Source organism: Balearica regulorum, chromosome 3, assembly GCF_011004875.1.
Source record: "Balearica regulorum gibbericeps isolate bBalReg1 chromosome 3, bBalReg1.pri, whole genome shotgun sequence".
Lineage (NCBI taxonomy): Eukaryota > Metazoa > Chordata > Aves > Gruiformes > Gruidae > Balearica > Balearica regulorum.
In genome coordinates, this window is record NC_046186.1 from 84,322,741 (window position 1) to 84,337,988 (window position 15,248).

The 15,248-nt window shown below is 35.6% G+C and overlaps 1 protein-coding gene across 7 annotated transcripts in view; it reads left to right on the plus strand.

The window, feature by feature from the left end:
- The window catches only part of RYR2 (ryanodine receptor 2), a 429,918-nt gene that overhangs the window by 287,656 nt on the left and 127,014 nt on the right, over window positions 1-15,248 (plus strand). For all 7 annotated transcript variants that reach the window (XM_075748765.1, XM_075748768.1, XM_075748767.1 and 4 more), the window contains 12 exons: window positions 1,001-1,115; window positions 1,971-2,131; window positions 2,741-2,900; window positions 3,176-3,262; window positions 4,021-4,247; window positions 5,244-6,042; window positions 6,552-6,752; window positions 6,875-6,980; window positions 8,868-9,011; window positions 11,699-11,972; window positions 13,782-13,896; window positions 14,488-14,620. In XM_075748765.1, coding sequence (XP_075604880.1) covers window positions 1,001-1,115; window positions 1,971-2,131; window positions 2,741-2,900; window positions 3,176-3,262; window positions 4,021-4,247; window positions 5,244-6,042; window positions 6,552-6,752; window positions 6,875-6,980; window positions 8,868-9,011; window positions 11,699-11,972; window positions 13,782-13,896; window positions 14,488-14,620 — 2,522 coding nt within the window. The remainder of the gene's footprint in view (window positions 1-1,000; window positions 1,116-1,970; window positions 2,132-2,740; window positions 2,901-3,175; window positions 3,263-4,020; window positions 4,248-5,243; window positions 6,043-6,551; window positions 6,753-6,874; window positions 6,981-8,867; window positions 9,012-11,698; window positions 11,973-13,781; window positions 13,897-14,487; window positions 14,621-15,248) is intronic.

Consider the following 15,248-nt stretch of genomic DNA (forward strand, 5'->3'; position numbering starts at 1 on the left):
CCCCCACCCCGTTTCTTGAATAGTAGAAGAAAATGCCAGTCAGGTCTGCAGAGATTTTTCCCTAATTCTGCCCTAGATTTGGATATAACACAGTAGGCAGGACAGTTAGCCTTCATGTGATTAAATTACATCACATGCAATATATAGATTACAATTAAACAGAAAACTGAAAACATTTTTCAAGCTATTAGAAACCTGTAATTTGGTTTATTGTGAAGCCTTTTGTGATCATCATGTGAAGTGCACTCTAAAACTAGGGACATCCATTCTGAGATAACTAGGAAGTCTTCAAAGTGACGTGGAATGTTTTTTCACATGGCTTCCAAAAAGCTGAAGGTGTTAGATAATCTTTATCTAGAAATGTATACTAGCTTCTTATCTCCCTCAGTGAACCAAACAATCATAAGAATATTCTCTACTTGACGCATTCACTCTCCCTAATTTTTCTTATGGAATCAGGAGCAGAACACCTAACCTGATGCTGCTGTGGAGATGCAAACACTGAGCCATTACCCAGACAATATTACTCAACTTTCCATTCCTTTTCCGCTCTTCTTTACCAAACTTGGTTTGTTAAATATTTCAATTGCAGAATAAATCAGGGCATATGGATGGTATTTTTAAATGCATGAAGGTCATTTAAGGTTCCATGTTCTTCCAAAGTGACATAGGTGTTTAACAGCCTGAGAATTTTTTTACGTTATGTGAGTGTAGTTTCCAAGTAACTTTTGAATACATAGTTTAAGCTCAGAATTCATTTAAGTGCTTTTAAAAATAAGCTTGTCTCTTTCTCTTTTCTGAAGAATTTATTTTGTTTTAATATACATGGACATAATAAACTGGTGTTATGTATTAATAATGTAATAAATACTATGTATTTAGGGCTAGTGTAATAAATAACATGTATTTAGGGATAATGTATCAATGTAAAATTCCTTTGTGTATATTTTGATATATTGAGGTTTTCATATAGATTTTGATTTTACTTATTTTATTACAGATTTATGCTCAGAAGGACAAAGCCAGATTATAGCATGAGTCACTCTGCACGGCTTACTGAGGATGTGCTAGCAGATGATAGGGATGACTATGACTATTTGATGCAAACTTCCACGGTATTGTAACATAGGACTGATATTTTAGCTGTTTGCCTTTTTTTTTTTTTTTTTTAAATAACTGCATGTTTTTGCTTGTAAGAGTTTCAGAAACAGTGTAATTTTCACGCAAAAATTTTAATTTAAATGTCTATGGTCATCTTGTACTACTGAAGTTGAGACCACTATGTTCCTTTTGTTTTGACTTGACTGTCAGTCTCAACCAATTTCCACATGGAAAGCCATAAACTAATTGAATCCATTTTTGAAACTACTATTGATAACACTGAACATAAAAGAGGAAGAATAAATAAATCTAGATTAACAAAATAAATAGGGAAAAGTTCATTAAACTAATAGGTCAATGTTCAGGACCGTTTGAAAACATCTATACTAATTTTACTCAGCATTTATTTCACGGAATTCCCAGTGAAAGTTTTATGCATCTTTCTCTGAAAAGATCAGCTCCATAAACACTCATTCTTCAATGTTCAATGGAAAAAATACTCTTTTGGATGTATTCTCCTCTTTCCAAAAGATAGTAAATATCAGAAACTGAGTCACCTACAGTATAAAAATTGTAGCTGCAGTACAAAAATAGCCTACAATGCTATGATGCAGATGTCTACAATACAAGCGTATATGGCGCATTGTTAATATTTTCCATTTTTTGTTTTAACATACATATTTTGTTGGCCGTATTTTGATCTGTGTTTATATTCTTTTGTTGCTTTGCTTATGAATTGCACTTGAACAAGCTACTTTTGAAGAGATGACACATTTTCAGATTTTAGAGCAACAAATTAATTCTGAATCAAACTGATGCACTGGAAACCAAATACTAACATTTACTGACACTATTTTTTTAATTGACAGTACTATTATTCAGTGAGAATATTTCCTGGTCAAGAACCTGCTAATGTCTGGGTGGGCTGGATTACATCTGACTTTCACCAGTATGATACAAGCTTTGACTTGGACAGAGTTCGTACTGTCACAGTTACACTGGGAGATGAAAAAGGGAAGGTTCATGAAAGGTTGGTTACAATTTTCTTAAAAAGATGCATATTTTATACCCATAAAAGCAACTAACAGTTTATAAACTTTAAATCCACATGATGTAATATAATTGGGTTGATGGGGGGAAAAAAAGTAATAGACAAAAGTGTAACTTTACTTATTCTCTCCTCTTGCTTGTGAAGAAACAGTGGAGTAATGATCTAATCAGATCAATAGGCACTGAAAAGTAAAATAGCACAGCATTTCTATATAGTTTCAGATCATGATCCTGTAAATAATGACTTCTGATCTGGTACAAAGTTGAGCAAAATACCTTGTAGTATTTTTGGAACTAATTTTTGAGCAGGCCAAAATTAGTACAACAGCTTAACATTAAATGATTTAAAACATTAACTTGTAAAGTCAGAATTTTACCAAGGATTTGAGCTTGTTCATATTTTATGATCTTCAGTTTTTATTTTTTCAACTATAAAGTCTATGTTTCATTGAATTTTGGTATTGGTTGTGGTGAGATCCGCAGTTTTCAGCCACAAGACCTTGTTGGTTGCAGCCATACAAAGTTGTTCTTAGTCCACTACAGAAAATTTACACACCATCCATAAATAAATTTGTCTTTTGACATTCAGTATAAAACGCAGCAACTGCTATATGGTGTGCGCAGGAGAGAGTATGAGCCCTGGACAAGGACGTAATAATAATGGTCTGGAGATTGGTTGCTTGGTTGATGCTGCCAGTGGCCTGCTGACCTTCACAGCTAATGGCAAGGAACTAGGCACGTACTATCAGGTGAGTATTTTTTTATGATAACTTCCAGTGGGAAGGGGGAAAACCAAATCCTCAGACTGCATCTTATTAGAAACTTTTGTACAAGACTGGAAAAAAAAGTAATTGTCGCTGTGATGACTGATTTTTTTTTTTCCCTCCCTCCTATTTGGATTTTCTGGGGTTTTATTCAAAGGCTTATTGACTGTCAATACAGATATTAGGGTTGGTGTTTTTTTTAATGTGTAAGAGTGTTTTGCTGTCTTCAATGGTTATATATTTGTGCATCTTTGATTTAGGTTGAACCGAGTACAAAGTTATTTCCTGCTGTATTTGCTCAAGCTACAAGCCCCAATGTTTTCCAGTTTGAGTTGGGAAGAATAAAGGTAAATAATGTTTGGGTTTGTGCAGGTTTAGGACTAATGTATCAAATAAATTATTTTTCTTTGTCATTTGTTGCCTGCAATTGTATTGGGCACGTTTTTATGATTCCAAGGGCTTGCACTATTGCCATTTTTTTTTCTTAAATCAGTTTTAAATACTTTGTATTTACTGTATTTACTGTATTTAAAATACAGTACATTGGATGTAAAGGATCATAACTGATTAGAATTGGCAGAGGATATTGCAAAATCCCATTGAATTTTCTGAATCTCATCCTTCATGATGAAATGAAATCACTGGGGTCAGTAAGACAAATCTCTTATTCTACGAACAGAACATGGAAAACCAGTGTATCTGCAAATTAGGTTAGGGTTTTAAAATAATTTTAAAGTACGTTCAAACAGTACACTCAAGAAAACTGAGCTGAATTTGCTTCCTTGCTTTGGATATGTGGATGTCTAAGAAATCAGATGATATAAAAGACGAGTGGAGTTCAGATCTCTGGTCCAAGGAAGTGACCACACATTCAATTCAATTTTCTATTTCAAATTTAGCTATTTTAAAACATCTGTTATGGACAATGCTGTCTTGCTGCTAATCTATCAGCAGTTCCCAGCTGATTTTACAAATTACTGAAAATGCTAATTTCCTGTTGCACTGTACTTCACTATACGTTGAATATATTTCTTGAAAAATACCATATATTCATTGTTTGGCAAAAATGATGAGACTGACTGTCTCTTCTGTTGGAATTTTCCAGAATGTAATGCCATTATCTGCTGGCTTATTTAAAAGCGAACACAAAAACCCAGTCTCTCAATGTCCTCCACGTCTCCATGTCCAATTTCTGACTCATGTGCTTTGGAGCAGAGTGCCAAACCACTTCTTGAAGGTTGATGTCTCTCGGATCAGTGAACGTCAAGGCTGGATGATACAGTGCCTGAATCCCTTGCAGTTCATGGCCCTTCATATTCCTGAAGAAAACAGGTTGATGTTTGTGTGTTGAAGTATATCAGAGCTAAGCTGGGATTATGAAGTTAGACATGTAATAAAGTTTCTATAATAAAAGCCCAAGGTCTTCTCTGTATTTATAATACATGTAAATAAAGACAGTGTGTTTTGATTTAGCTAATGTTAAAAATTGATCTTATTTTTCAATGTTTTAAAAATCTGCTTCCTTTTGTTGTGTTTCCAACCTCTCCTAGTTTCTCTCAAAGCTCTTTATATATATAATATATAATATAATATAATTAGTATATATAATAGTATATATAGGTTTTGAATGAAAATGAAAGGAACTCTGTGTATAAATTATTAAAGATAATCTGTAAGATAGACAAAGATCTGGTTTTGTAGGGATTTTTTAAGATTTGTGACCAATTTAATTATTCCATTACTTTAATTTTCCTAAATTTAGTTTAAACAATTGAAGAAATGTAACTGTGATTTCCTGGTTACCCAAATGTCTCAGCATTTTGCCAGTGCCAAAACTGAAAATAAAATCACTGAAAAATTAGGTAAGAATTCTAAACAACCAACCCTGCCCCTGAACCCTCTGCAAATTAACTGGTTAGTCTGTTGCCATTTTGCAACCCCAGATCTATAAACTATAAATGTTATAAATATCTCAACCTATACTAGTTTTTAAACCTTAATTTTCAGTTATCCAAATTCTTGTTTGTAGTGTGAAGGAGTATTCTGTGTTAAGTAAATAATTTTGGTCTTTCCTCACTGAAAGTAACTGAAGTTGTACTTTGGGAGCAACTTGAATAAGTTCCTGATTGAACTTTGTTATTAGTCCTTGATTCTTAGGTTGACAGTGTTTCTGACATCAAAGCTGAAATGTGGAAAAAGTCCATTCATAGAACTGATATTGTGGCAATGTTACCCTTAGGGAGAATTTTGAATTCTTTCACTTAAGTAAGTTTTTGCAGTGATACGGAATTTACTGTATTGTGGTTTTGTTTTTTTTTTTCTCTGCAGAACAATTGATATTTTAGAGCTGACAGAACAAGAAGAATTGCTGAAATTTCACTACCATACCCTCCGATTATATTCAGCTGTTTGTGCTTTAGGCAACAACCGAGTGGCCCATGCTATGTGTAGCCATGTGGATGAATCTCAGCTCCTGTATGCTATTGAGAATAAATATATGCCAGGATTATTACGTGCAGGATATTATGACTTACTCATTGACATCCATCTCAATACCTATGCAACTGCCAGGTTAATGATGAATAATGAATTTATAGTTCCAATGACTGATGAGACCAAGAGTATTACTTTGTTTCCTGATGAAAACAAAAAACATGGCCTCCCTGGTATAGGACTTAGCACTTCATTAAGGCCAAGAATGCAGTTCTCCTCTCCAAGTTTTGTAAGCATTAGCAGTGAATGCTTTCAGTTCAGTCCTGAATTCCCTCTGGAAATCTTAAAGGCCAAAACCATAGAGATGCTGACTGAAGCTGTTCAAGAAGGCAGCCTCCATGTCAGAGACCCAGTTGGAGGTTCTACAGAATTTCTGTTTGTGCCTCTCATCAAGCTCTTTTATACACTCCTAATTATGGGAATCTTCCACAACGCGGATCTGAAACACATCTTGCAGTTGATTGAGCCCCGGGTTTTCAAAGAAGCAATGAGCCAGGAGGATGAAATTGATTTTTCAGAGAAGGAGCTGAGTTCAGACGAGCTCAAGTCAGAAGGAGAGGAAGAAACCAGAGGGGAGCAAGTGCCAAAGGAAGGACTCCTTCAGATGAAACTTCCAGAACCTGTTAAATTACAGGTAACGATACTGCTGTGATAGTGGTTGTTCCCATTTCTTCACAGATCAGTTTTTCTTCACTTGGTAATTTCTCTTTCAAGGGATACAGTATTTTGATGTTAGTTAAATAGAGAAGTAATTTCCTTACAGGAAACAAGAAGATTTAGTATCTTCCTGATACTATCTTCTTTGATAGATCGAACAACTGTTGTTTCATTAAGTAGAATTACTTTCTCAATGACATTAACAGGGAATTCTTAATTTTTATGGATCCGAACAGAAATTCCCTAGAAGCAAGGACTAAATCCAATCTCTTATAACTTTAATAAACGTCATATATTTTATATGTCTGAGGCACGTAAGTCTATTACAGATGCCAGATATTCCTGGTGCAGGATTACTTCATATGTAGTAAATGACAGCATTAAAGGTTTCGCTCACTTTATTTGATAGTAACTGCTGCTATAAGGAATGCATCCTTATTTGCCTAGTTTGCCAACTCTTCTTTCTCTTACAATGTTGTTTCTCAGATGTGTCATCTACTCCAGTACCTGTGTGACTGTCAAGTACGACATCGAATAGAAGCCATTGTTGCATTTTCGGATGATTTTGTGGCCAAGCTTCAAGATAATCAACGCTTCCGGTACAATGAAGTGATGCAGGCCTTGAACATGTCTGCTGCCCTGACAGCTAGAAAAACAAAAGAATTTCGATCCCCACCTCAGGAGCAGGTACAACTTACAATGGACAATTTATTTTTTGTTGTGGTCTATATATGACAGAGTTCTGTTTGATTTCAAAGTTTTAGATTTTGGAGATCAGTGTCATTTGCCTTTCCTTTGTATTCTTTAAGATTAACATGCTGCTGAACTTCAAGGATGATAAAAATGATTGTCCTTGCCCAGAAGAAATTCGGGATCAACTCTTGGATTTCCATGAAGACTTAATGACACACTGTGGTAAGTCTTGTTACTGAATATTTTTATGTTGTAGTTTAGCCCCAGCCAGCAACTAAGCAACATAAGCAACATGCAGCCACTCAGTCACCCCTCCACCTCCCCCACTTTTATAAGCAACAGTACTTACAAAAGAATATACAAAGCAGGTGATATACAATGTAATTTGCTCACCCAACCCGATGCTCAGCCTGTCCCCTTCTCTCCGGCCAGTCCCCTTTATATCCAAAGCATGATGTCATGGTATCAAATATCCCTTTGGCTAGTTTGGGTCAGCTATCCTGGTTGTGTCCCCTCCCAGTTTCACAGATTTATTAAGGTATCAAATACCGCAGAAGGTCTTTAATGCAGCCTCTTACTCAAAGGAGAGTCAATGCTGAACTCAGACCAGGTTGCTCAGCGATTTTTGCACTTGGGTCTTGAAAGCTTCTAAGCACAGAGATTCCCCAGTGTCTTTGGGCAACATGTTGCAGGGCTTGGGTGTCCTAATGGTGATTTTTTTTCTTTTTCTTTTTTCCTTGGGAAGAATGATGTAATATCGTGAAGAAACATCCTATGAAATTCAAGGCTGCTAAAGAACTCCCCAAAAAACCCTTAACTTTCGAACTTATATTGGAAACTAAAAAACCCAGAAAATATAGTTGAATGACCTTTTTACTTTGAGCTTATTTTAGTGTGACTAATAGATATAGGTCAAGATTTTTAATTCCTTTAAAATGTATGCATGAATGAATAAAGTTAAAAACATGAGAGAAATGAGCTGATGGGAATCCCATGAAGCTCAGCAATAGAAAGTGCAGTCCTGCACCTGAAAAGGAATAACCCCATGCAGCGAGGACAGGCTAGGGACGAAACTGGAAAGTAGCTTTGCAGAAAAGGACCTGGGGATCCTGGTCAACAACAAGGTGAGCATAAGCAGCAACGGGCCTTGGTGGCAAAGAAAGCTAACAGCTGGGCTCCCCAGTACAAGAGATACATGGACACACTGGAGTGAGTCCAGGGAGGGGCCATCAAAGATAATTAAATTCTTGGAGCATCTTTTGAACAAGGAGAGACTGAGAGGGCTGCGGTTGTTTAACTTAAAGAGAAAGCTCATGGGGGGAGTTTTTCCTGTTTTTTTTTTACTGTAGGGGTGATGGAACTCAGGAATAGGCTGCCCAAAAAGGTTGTGGATTCTCCACCTTTGGAGATATTCGAAACCTGACTGAAGCTGGTCCTGAGCAACCTGCTCTAGTTGAACCTGCTTTAAGCAGAGAGACTGGACTACATGATCTCTAAAGGCTCAGTCCAACCTCAGCTGCTCTGTGATTCTGTAAAGGCTTGCATGCAATTTTTTACATTTTTATAGCTTGATATAAGAATATCATGAAAGAACCACTGTATTGTGAAGGTTACTACTTACTTTCTAGTGACCAGCCAGAAAAATATTTACTGTAACTTTAGTTCTTTCACTTCTATGCTATGTTCTGCCTAAAAATCTCCTAGTCTTTAGTAGTATCAGTTGAACCATACTGTGTCAGTAGGGACCATATCTACACTTCTGAGCTACATAGGTCCAAAACGCAGGCATCAGTGTTAAGCATGGAAACATGCATACTGGGGGAGTTGACCACAGAAATATATTGACTATATATTTTATGTATAATAACACACAATTTATGCAATAAATTCATAAGATTACATGATCCTTATCTGCAGTTTCCTGCCTTGCACATATACCTGATCTATACTTGTTCCAAACTGCTGGTTCAGCATATCCCATATCAAACTCTTCTGTAGAAGCAGAACAACATAGTTCAGTTTGATTATGTTTACATACAAGATACAAAACATGTCAGTAATTTGTTTAATTTTATTCTTTAACTATTTAGTGTATATTTTTTATTTCAGGAATTGAACTAGATGAAGATGGAACCTTGGATGGAAACAGTGATTTAACCATTAGGGGTCGCCTCCTATACCTCATGGAAAAAGTTACATATCTGAAGAAGAAACAAGCTGAGAAGCCAGTCGATGATGATGCTAAGACATCCTGTAAGCAAAATTAAATCAGCTTATTGTATCCTAATTCTGAAAGGCAAAAGAACCAGGGGAGGAAGTTCTTCACATATTTTCAATCAAAACAAGCTGGATTTTTAGTTAAACATCTGTGCACCTTGAAGTTTGTAGCTCTGACTCAAAACAAGCTCAGATGGAATTTTTATGCTAGGCGGATTTGTTTCCCAATGGGACGTAGTGGAAAATTTTAACAATTGTAGCAACGTCCTGATTATGAGAACTTGCTCACAAATTCAGCTGCAGCAGCTTCAAATCACTATTTGCATGAAGATTACCGAAATAAAGAAGAATGTGCAATTAGACTGTAATTTGCAAAGCTGTGCTTAGGAGAAGCCTCCCCACCCAACCTAAAATTCAAGATTTGCTGACTGTGATTATTGCTATGTCATTTTTCTGACACTTTCTGCCTTTCCATCTTGATAAGGACCGTTGCCAGTGGCATCCAAGTTCTGCACTTGGTGCCAGCTGATTATGGATCTTTATTTATATTTTACTTGGCAGTGCTAATTTTATTTTATTTTAATTTTTTTGCCTTTATTATGGTGGGTGGCACTTTCAAATGTCCTCATTTTTATGCTGCCACCCTACCAGCAGGAATGAATTTCTGGGCACACAGTTTAGGTGTTATGACTTTGGTAAAAAACTTGATTTCCATCATTGACTACACAGAATTCATAGGGAGATGGGCCTTTTAGCTTGGTTGCATAATGTAAGTGCCTGAAGTTATGGGATGAGAAGATTTCCCCAGGGTACTTATAATAACGTGGCTTCCTGGCTGCCAGTTATTAGTGTTAGATTAGTGAAATATTTTTGTCCTCCTAAAAGTGTGCCTTCTAGCTTAGCAGTTAATAACTGTCATTTCAGTTATCAAGTAGTGATAATTAGATGCTAGGTCTATGCAGAATGTGGTGATGAATCCTATGGTTTCGTAAATTTTTTTTGTAGTAAGCTTAAAGCTCTACAAAATCTAATTTTCTCTCTCTCTTATGTTAGTAGGAAGACAGTATTATATTAAACTGATTAGCTAGTATTGTGGTAGCTAGGCTGCTTGAGTTCTTCATTACAAGCAAGATAACAGCAAGACCCACAGATTGGGATGCAGTATTGCAGTTATCAAAACAGGACCCAAATGACAGCATGCTCATGTGATTCTTCACAAAAAACCAAAGGAAACTTACTGTTGTGTCCCTTGTTGTTATTATTTATTTCAGTCCTGAAATATGACCCCAAACACATTTCATCTTTTTACTTATTTTTAAAGTGGCTCTTATTCTAAAAAATATTATGGTGTGTGACAGTCAAAACACTTATGGTACAGTGTTTGGACAGTAACAATAAAATACAATACCAGTCTTTTTTTCCCTTACCCTGTGTTAGCACATCTTAGCACAAATTCTCTTCTTTGTTAAACATTCTCTTCTCTGTAAACTCCTGTCTGTTCAATATCTTTCTTTAAGTACTTTTACTTTTTTTTGTTGTTGTTGTTGTTTGAGTTTTGCTTGAAATTGCATCTGGTTTACTCCAAAATCATGTTGCTGTCTCAACACATAGATTTCTAATTTGAAATTTTTTTTTGTTTGGTCTGAATCAACCAGCTTCTTCAACATTAAGATATTTATAGAATAGAATCATAGAATCATTAAGGTTGGAAAAGACCTCTAAGATCATCAAGTCCAACCGTCAACCCAGTTGGCAGTTAAGCAGTTTACTGAACTTCAGGAGAGATTATAAAATTTCCCTTGTCAAACTTTCACTGTTATCCGCTTGACATGGAAATAAATTGATTAGTTAGGTAAGTTGAAGTTCTGTAGTGTATAACTATCAGAACGTCTCAAGAGGATCCTGAATTGATCTGATAAAGTCTTGCAAACCTGAATGGAAGTTCCCTGAGATGGGAAAAAGAACATTATTCAATTATCTTTATCAAATACTTTGTCTTGACTGGTAGTTTGCGAGTGATTTTTCTAAACACTAGTCTCAAATCTTAACTGACGTTATACAGCTTGTATATTTTAATAGGACTTTCCCAAATATATACATATATCCCGACTAATAAAGACTGTCAGTGAGACTACCAGATATGGCTTTCTTGCTTCATTAGAGACTGAATTCAAAATATGCAAATGATGATTTGCCATTTATTTGATTGGAGTCTCTTAATTTCTATTCCTTTTGAAGAGCCTTTGATTTTGGCAAAGGACTAAGTTAAATTATTCTGTTTTGTACACTATAAAATTTTGCATGGATACAGAGCTTAAACATATAAATAAATAATATAGCATTTACATGTGCTACCAGTATATTTTTCCAGTCTTCATAATATGTAAGAAAAATCCTCAGAGCTGCATTCCTGGAAAACTCTTAAAAGCAATGCATAGAAATAAATCTGAACGCTTTGTGTGCATCTTGTATGTCTTCATAATTTTTTATGTTACCAGATTTATTTCCTGTATTTTAATTTTAAATATACAGGCTTTTGGTTTTTGACCTGCTTGTCTTGTGTGGTTTTATTTTTCTTCAACAGTCTGCTAAAGAAATACCAAGACAAAGGTGCTTGTTAAGAATTGAATTCATTCCAATTCATGTTACATAATGGTAGTTCTGAGGGACTACCAGCAGGTAGATGAGCCATTAATATTGTGATTTATGTATTTTCTTCACAGCTACTCTTCAACAGTTGATTTCAGACACAATGGTACGCTGGGCCCAGGAATCAGTGATAGAAGACCCGGAATTAGTGAGGGCCATGTTTGTATTGCTACATCGCCAATATGATGGTATTGGTGGCCTGGTTCGAGCCCTACCAAAGACCTACACCATAAATAGTGTGTCTGTGGAAGACACAATCAATCTTCTGGCATCCCTCGGCCAAATCCGTTCCTTGCTTAGTGTCAGAATGGGGAAGGAGGAAGAGAAACTTATGATTCGTGGATTAGGGTAAATAACTGGAGTGTAACATCTCTTTATTTACAGATATTTGTTGTTATTTGCTCTATGGTTATGGCCAAGGTTATACATGAAGTTTGACTGTTATTAGTCTATATGGGTGTAAATGCAGGCACTGGTATCAGTTTAGTATCTTCAGTTGTAAGATACAGCCTTTGCAGCATTATACGTATAATTTTTGGAGAGAAGTAAATGTCATCTGTAAGACTTCTATGAGAAAAGTTGAAAACATGTATGTAGTGTTTTATGATATTAAAAAATATATCTTGTTACCATATCTTAAAAGTATGGCTGTGAAAAATCCTATCAGGAATATCGTCCATTTTATATGAACGCGGTGACTGTTAGCTGTTGGCACGTACAATCCCCCCCCCACACACCCCCAGTCAGCTAATGGAGTTATGTCTCCATGTGTCTGTACATATGCCATCTTTTTATTGCACTGAATGTAGTTGGTACTATTTGAACTGTGAAGTAGTTCACCCAGTCTTATTTTTCCTAATTATATGATTAAAAGTAGATGTATTTTCTGAAGTAGTGTAATATTGCTGGCCAGCCCCTGAGGTGACCTTTTGACTTTCTGTACTGTATTTCTGTAAAAGGAAGCTGCTGTAGACAAATAAGAGTTTAGAATGACTAAGCAGATTGATACCATCGAGGTCTTTTTCCACAACATCAAGCATTAATGCAGAAAGGAGATGTGGTATGGATAGCTTCTGGAGGCAGGGCCTATCCTCTGTCATCACTGATACAAAGTCCGGTTGTAGGCTTTGGGGGAAAAAGATCAGCTATTCTTTCCGGGAGTTACTGGGAGTCAGAAACTCTGATAGTGCCACCTACATCAGACATGCTGCGTGCATTCTGTTGCATGACTGAGAGTTGTGAATTTGTAGCTTTTAGAGTGATGGAACAGTTCTCTTCACATCTCATCTTTTATAAGGCTGAAATTTTCCTTGCCTGATTGCAGGAGTTTTAGGTCAGAAAAAAAAAGACTGCTATAAAACATACAATGAAATTTGAACAGTTGTCAACAGTATTTTCTATAGTGACTTGCTCATCCTTTTTTTGCATGACCTGATTGCTTTATGGGTTGTGTGTGATTTCAAGACTAATTACTGTTTTTAGAAATTGAATTAATTTTTAAACCAGACATTTTTGTTGGACACAACATGTCTGCATAAAATATTGACATTATAATCTTCAGGACTGATTTTAAAATATGTAAATCTGTTCTACTGAAATATGTAGAAGAGTTCTTCTGAGCAGTAACTCATGAACTAAGGTTAATATTTATGCACCTTCTGTTTCTGATGCCTAGAGGATAGCTGGATATACATTCTCTTTCCTCTACAATTGTTTCTTCTTGGTTTTGATGGCAGATGTCAAATGTCTCAAGGTTGAAATATTCTGAAAAAAAAATGGTTTGTCAAAATATGGAATAGTTGAATTTAAAATTTAAGCTAATATAGCAGTTTTAATCATACTCTTGTCAGAAAATAATTTTAGATCTGGAATCGAATTTCTAATGAAAATAGAAAAGCATCCTACTCTGGTGTAATCAAGTGGTGATTAGGGCAATAACTAAAATATGGGAAAAGAAAGGTCAGGTTCTTCCACAATGTGCATAAAAAAAAAATAGACTATCAGGAGAGATGAGACTCAACCTGAAAAAGTCCCTGAGGTAATTTTTCACCTCAGATGGTGAAGAATTGCACAGTAAATCAGCTTTGCAAATAGCATAATAGGTAAACTATTGGTCCACAACATTTTAATCCATTTTTTAATTTTGTTTTCCTGTAGAGACATCATGAATAATAAGGTATTTTACCAACATCCAAATCTCATGAGAGCTTTAGGCATGCATGAAACTGTCATGGAAGTGATGGTAAATGTGCTTGGTGGAGGAGAATCCAAGGTAAAGCAATTCACTGTTAGAAGACAGAGAGTTTACTATATAGCTGTTCAAAGCTTTATCCTGTAAGGCACTGAGCAGTCACTGGAAGTACTGAGACCACAACCTCTTACTAATTTCCATTAGCACAATAATTGACTAAGTTTTTAGAAGAATCTGTCCTTCCATTCTGGAGGAAGATATAATTAGCATTGTATTTTCAGATGCTTTAAAGAAAAACTGTAAATCGCACTTTATATGCTTAGTGGGTTTTAAAGGGGAGATCTTTTTAGAAACTAATAAAAAATCAATGCAGTATTACTCTGTGAATCTGTGCATTCACATTCTTTCATGTTTGAATCTAGAATTTATGGGTGATCCCAGTGCTTGTTTTTCAGGCTTATACCTTGATCTTTGGGGGTTAAGGAGTTATTTACTTGCTTAGAAAGCCCTGTTGATTCCATGGTGAAACCCAAATAGTTAATTTCACTGAGATGCGGTGAATACAATGCATAAATATTAGTGTCTTAAAAGGCTGTTACATAAACAATCTTTTGCAAGTTTTATGCCTGTCTTAGAGTTTGAGCTTCAGTTTGTTTTTTATTTGCTTCTTAGGAAATCACTTTCCCAAAGATGGTGGCAAACTGTTGCCGCTTTCTGTGTTATTTTTGCCGCATCAGCAGGCAGAATCAAAAAGCTATGTTTGATCATCTTAGCTATTTATTGGAAAACAGCAGTGTTGGCCTTGGTAAGTGTGTGGCTCTTGAGAATCTAAACCAAAATCTTAACACTTTCTGCTTTTATAAAATCTCTATAATATATATATAAAACCACCTGTGTTTTTCCCTCTGTTTGTGTTCAAGTTTCTCCTTTACCTAGTGCAAAAATATTTTGATTAACTGTATTGCTAACTCCAAACAAACTCTTGACAGTAGCATTAAGTTGAGGTAATTTAGTATATGCTTTTATGTATGTGCCTGGACATTAAGAGAGAGTCAGTGTTTAGTTGCACATTTTAAGAAATGGGATAAAATCCTGATTTTGATGAAGAGAATCATAAATAAGTTTGGCAGCGTTTCATTAGGGCTTACTTCTCGCTGCTCAAGCTTGCTCCCCTGCACTTTCCTCTGTAGACTGTTCAGTATACACCTATGACAGTGGGAGAAATACAGAGTTCATTTGCTTGGGTATGCGTGTATAGATGCCCAGAAATGAACCATGAAGTTTTCTTAAAATGTTAGCCTTTCTTTTCTAGGCTGAAGTGCTATAGAGGTGATAAATTTATCCTTTATCTAATTTAGTACTTGTAATTGAGAATATATAAGCATTTAGAATAATCACAGGAATTTTTTTAAATGATCACAATTTCCTTATTA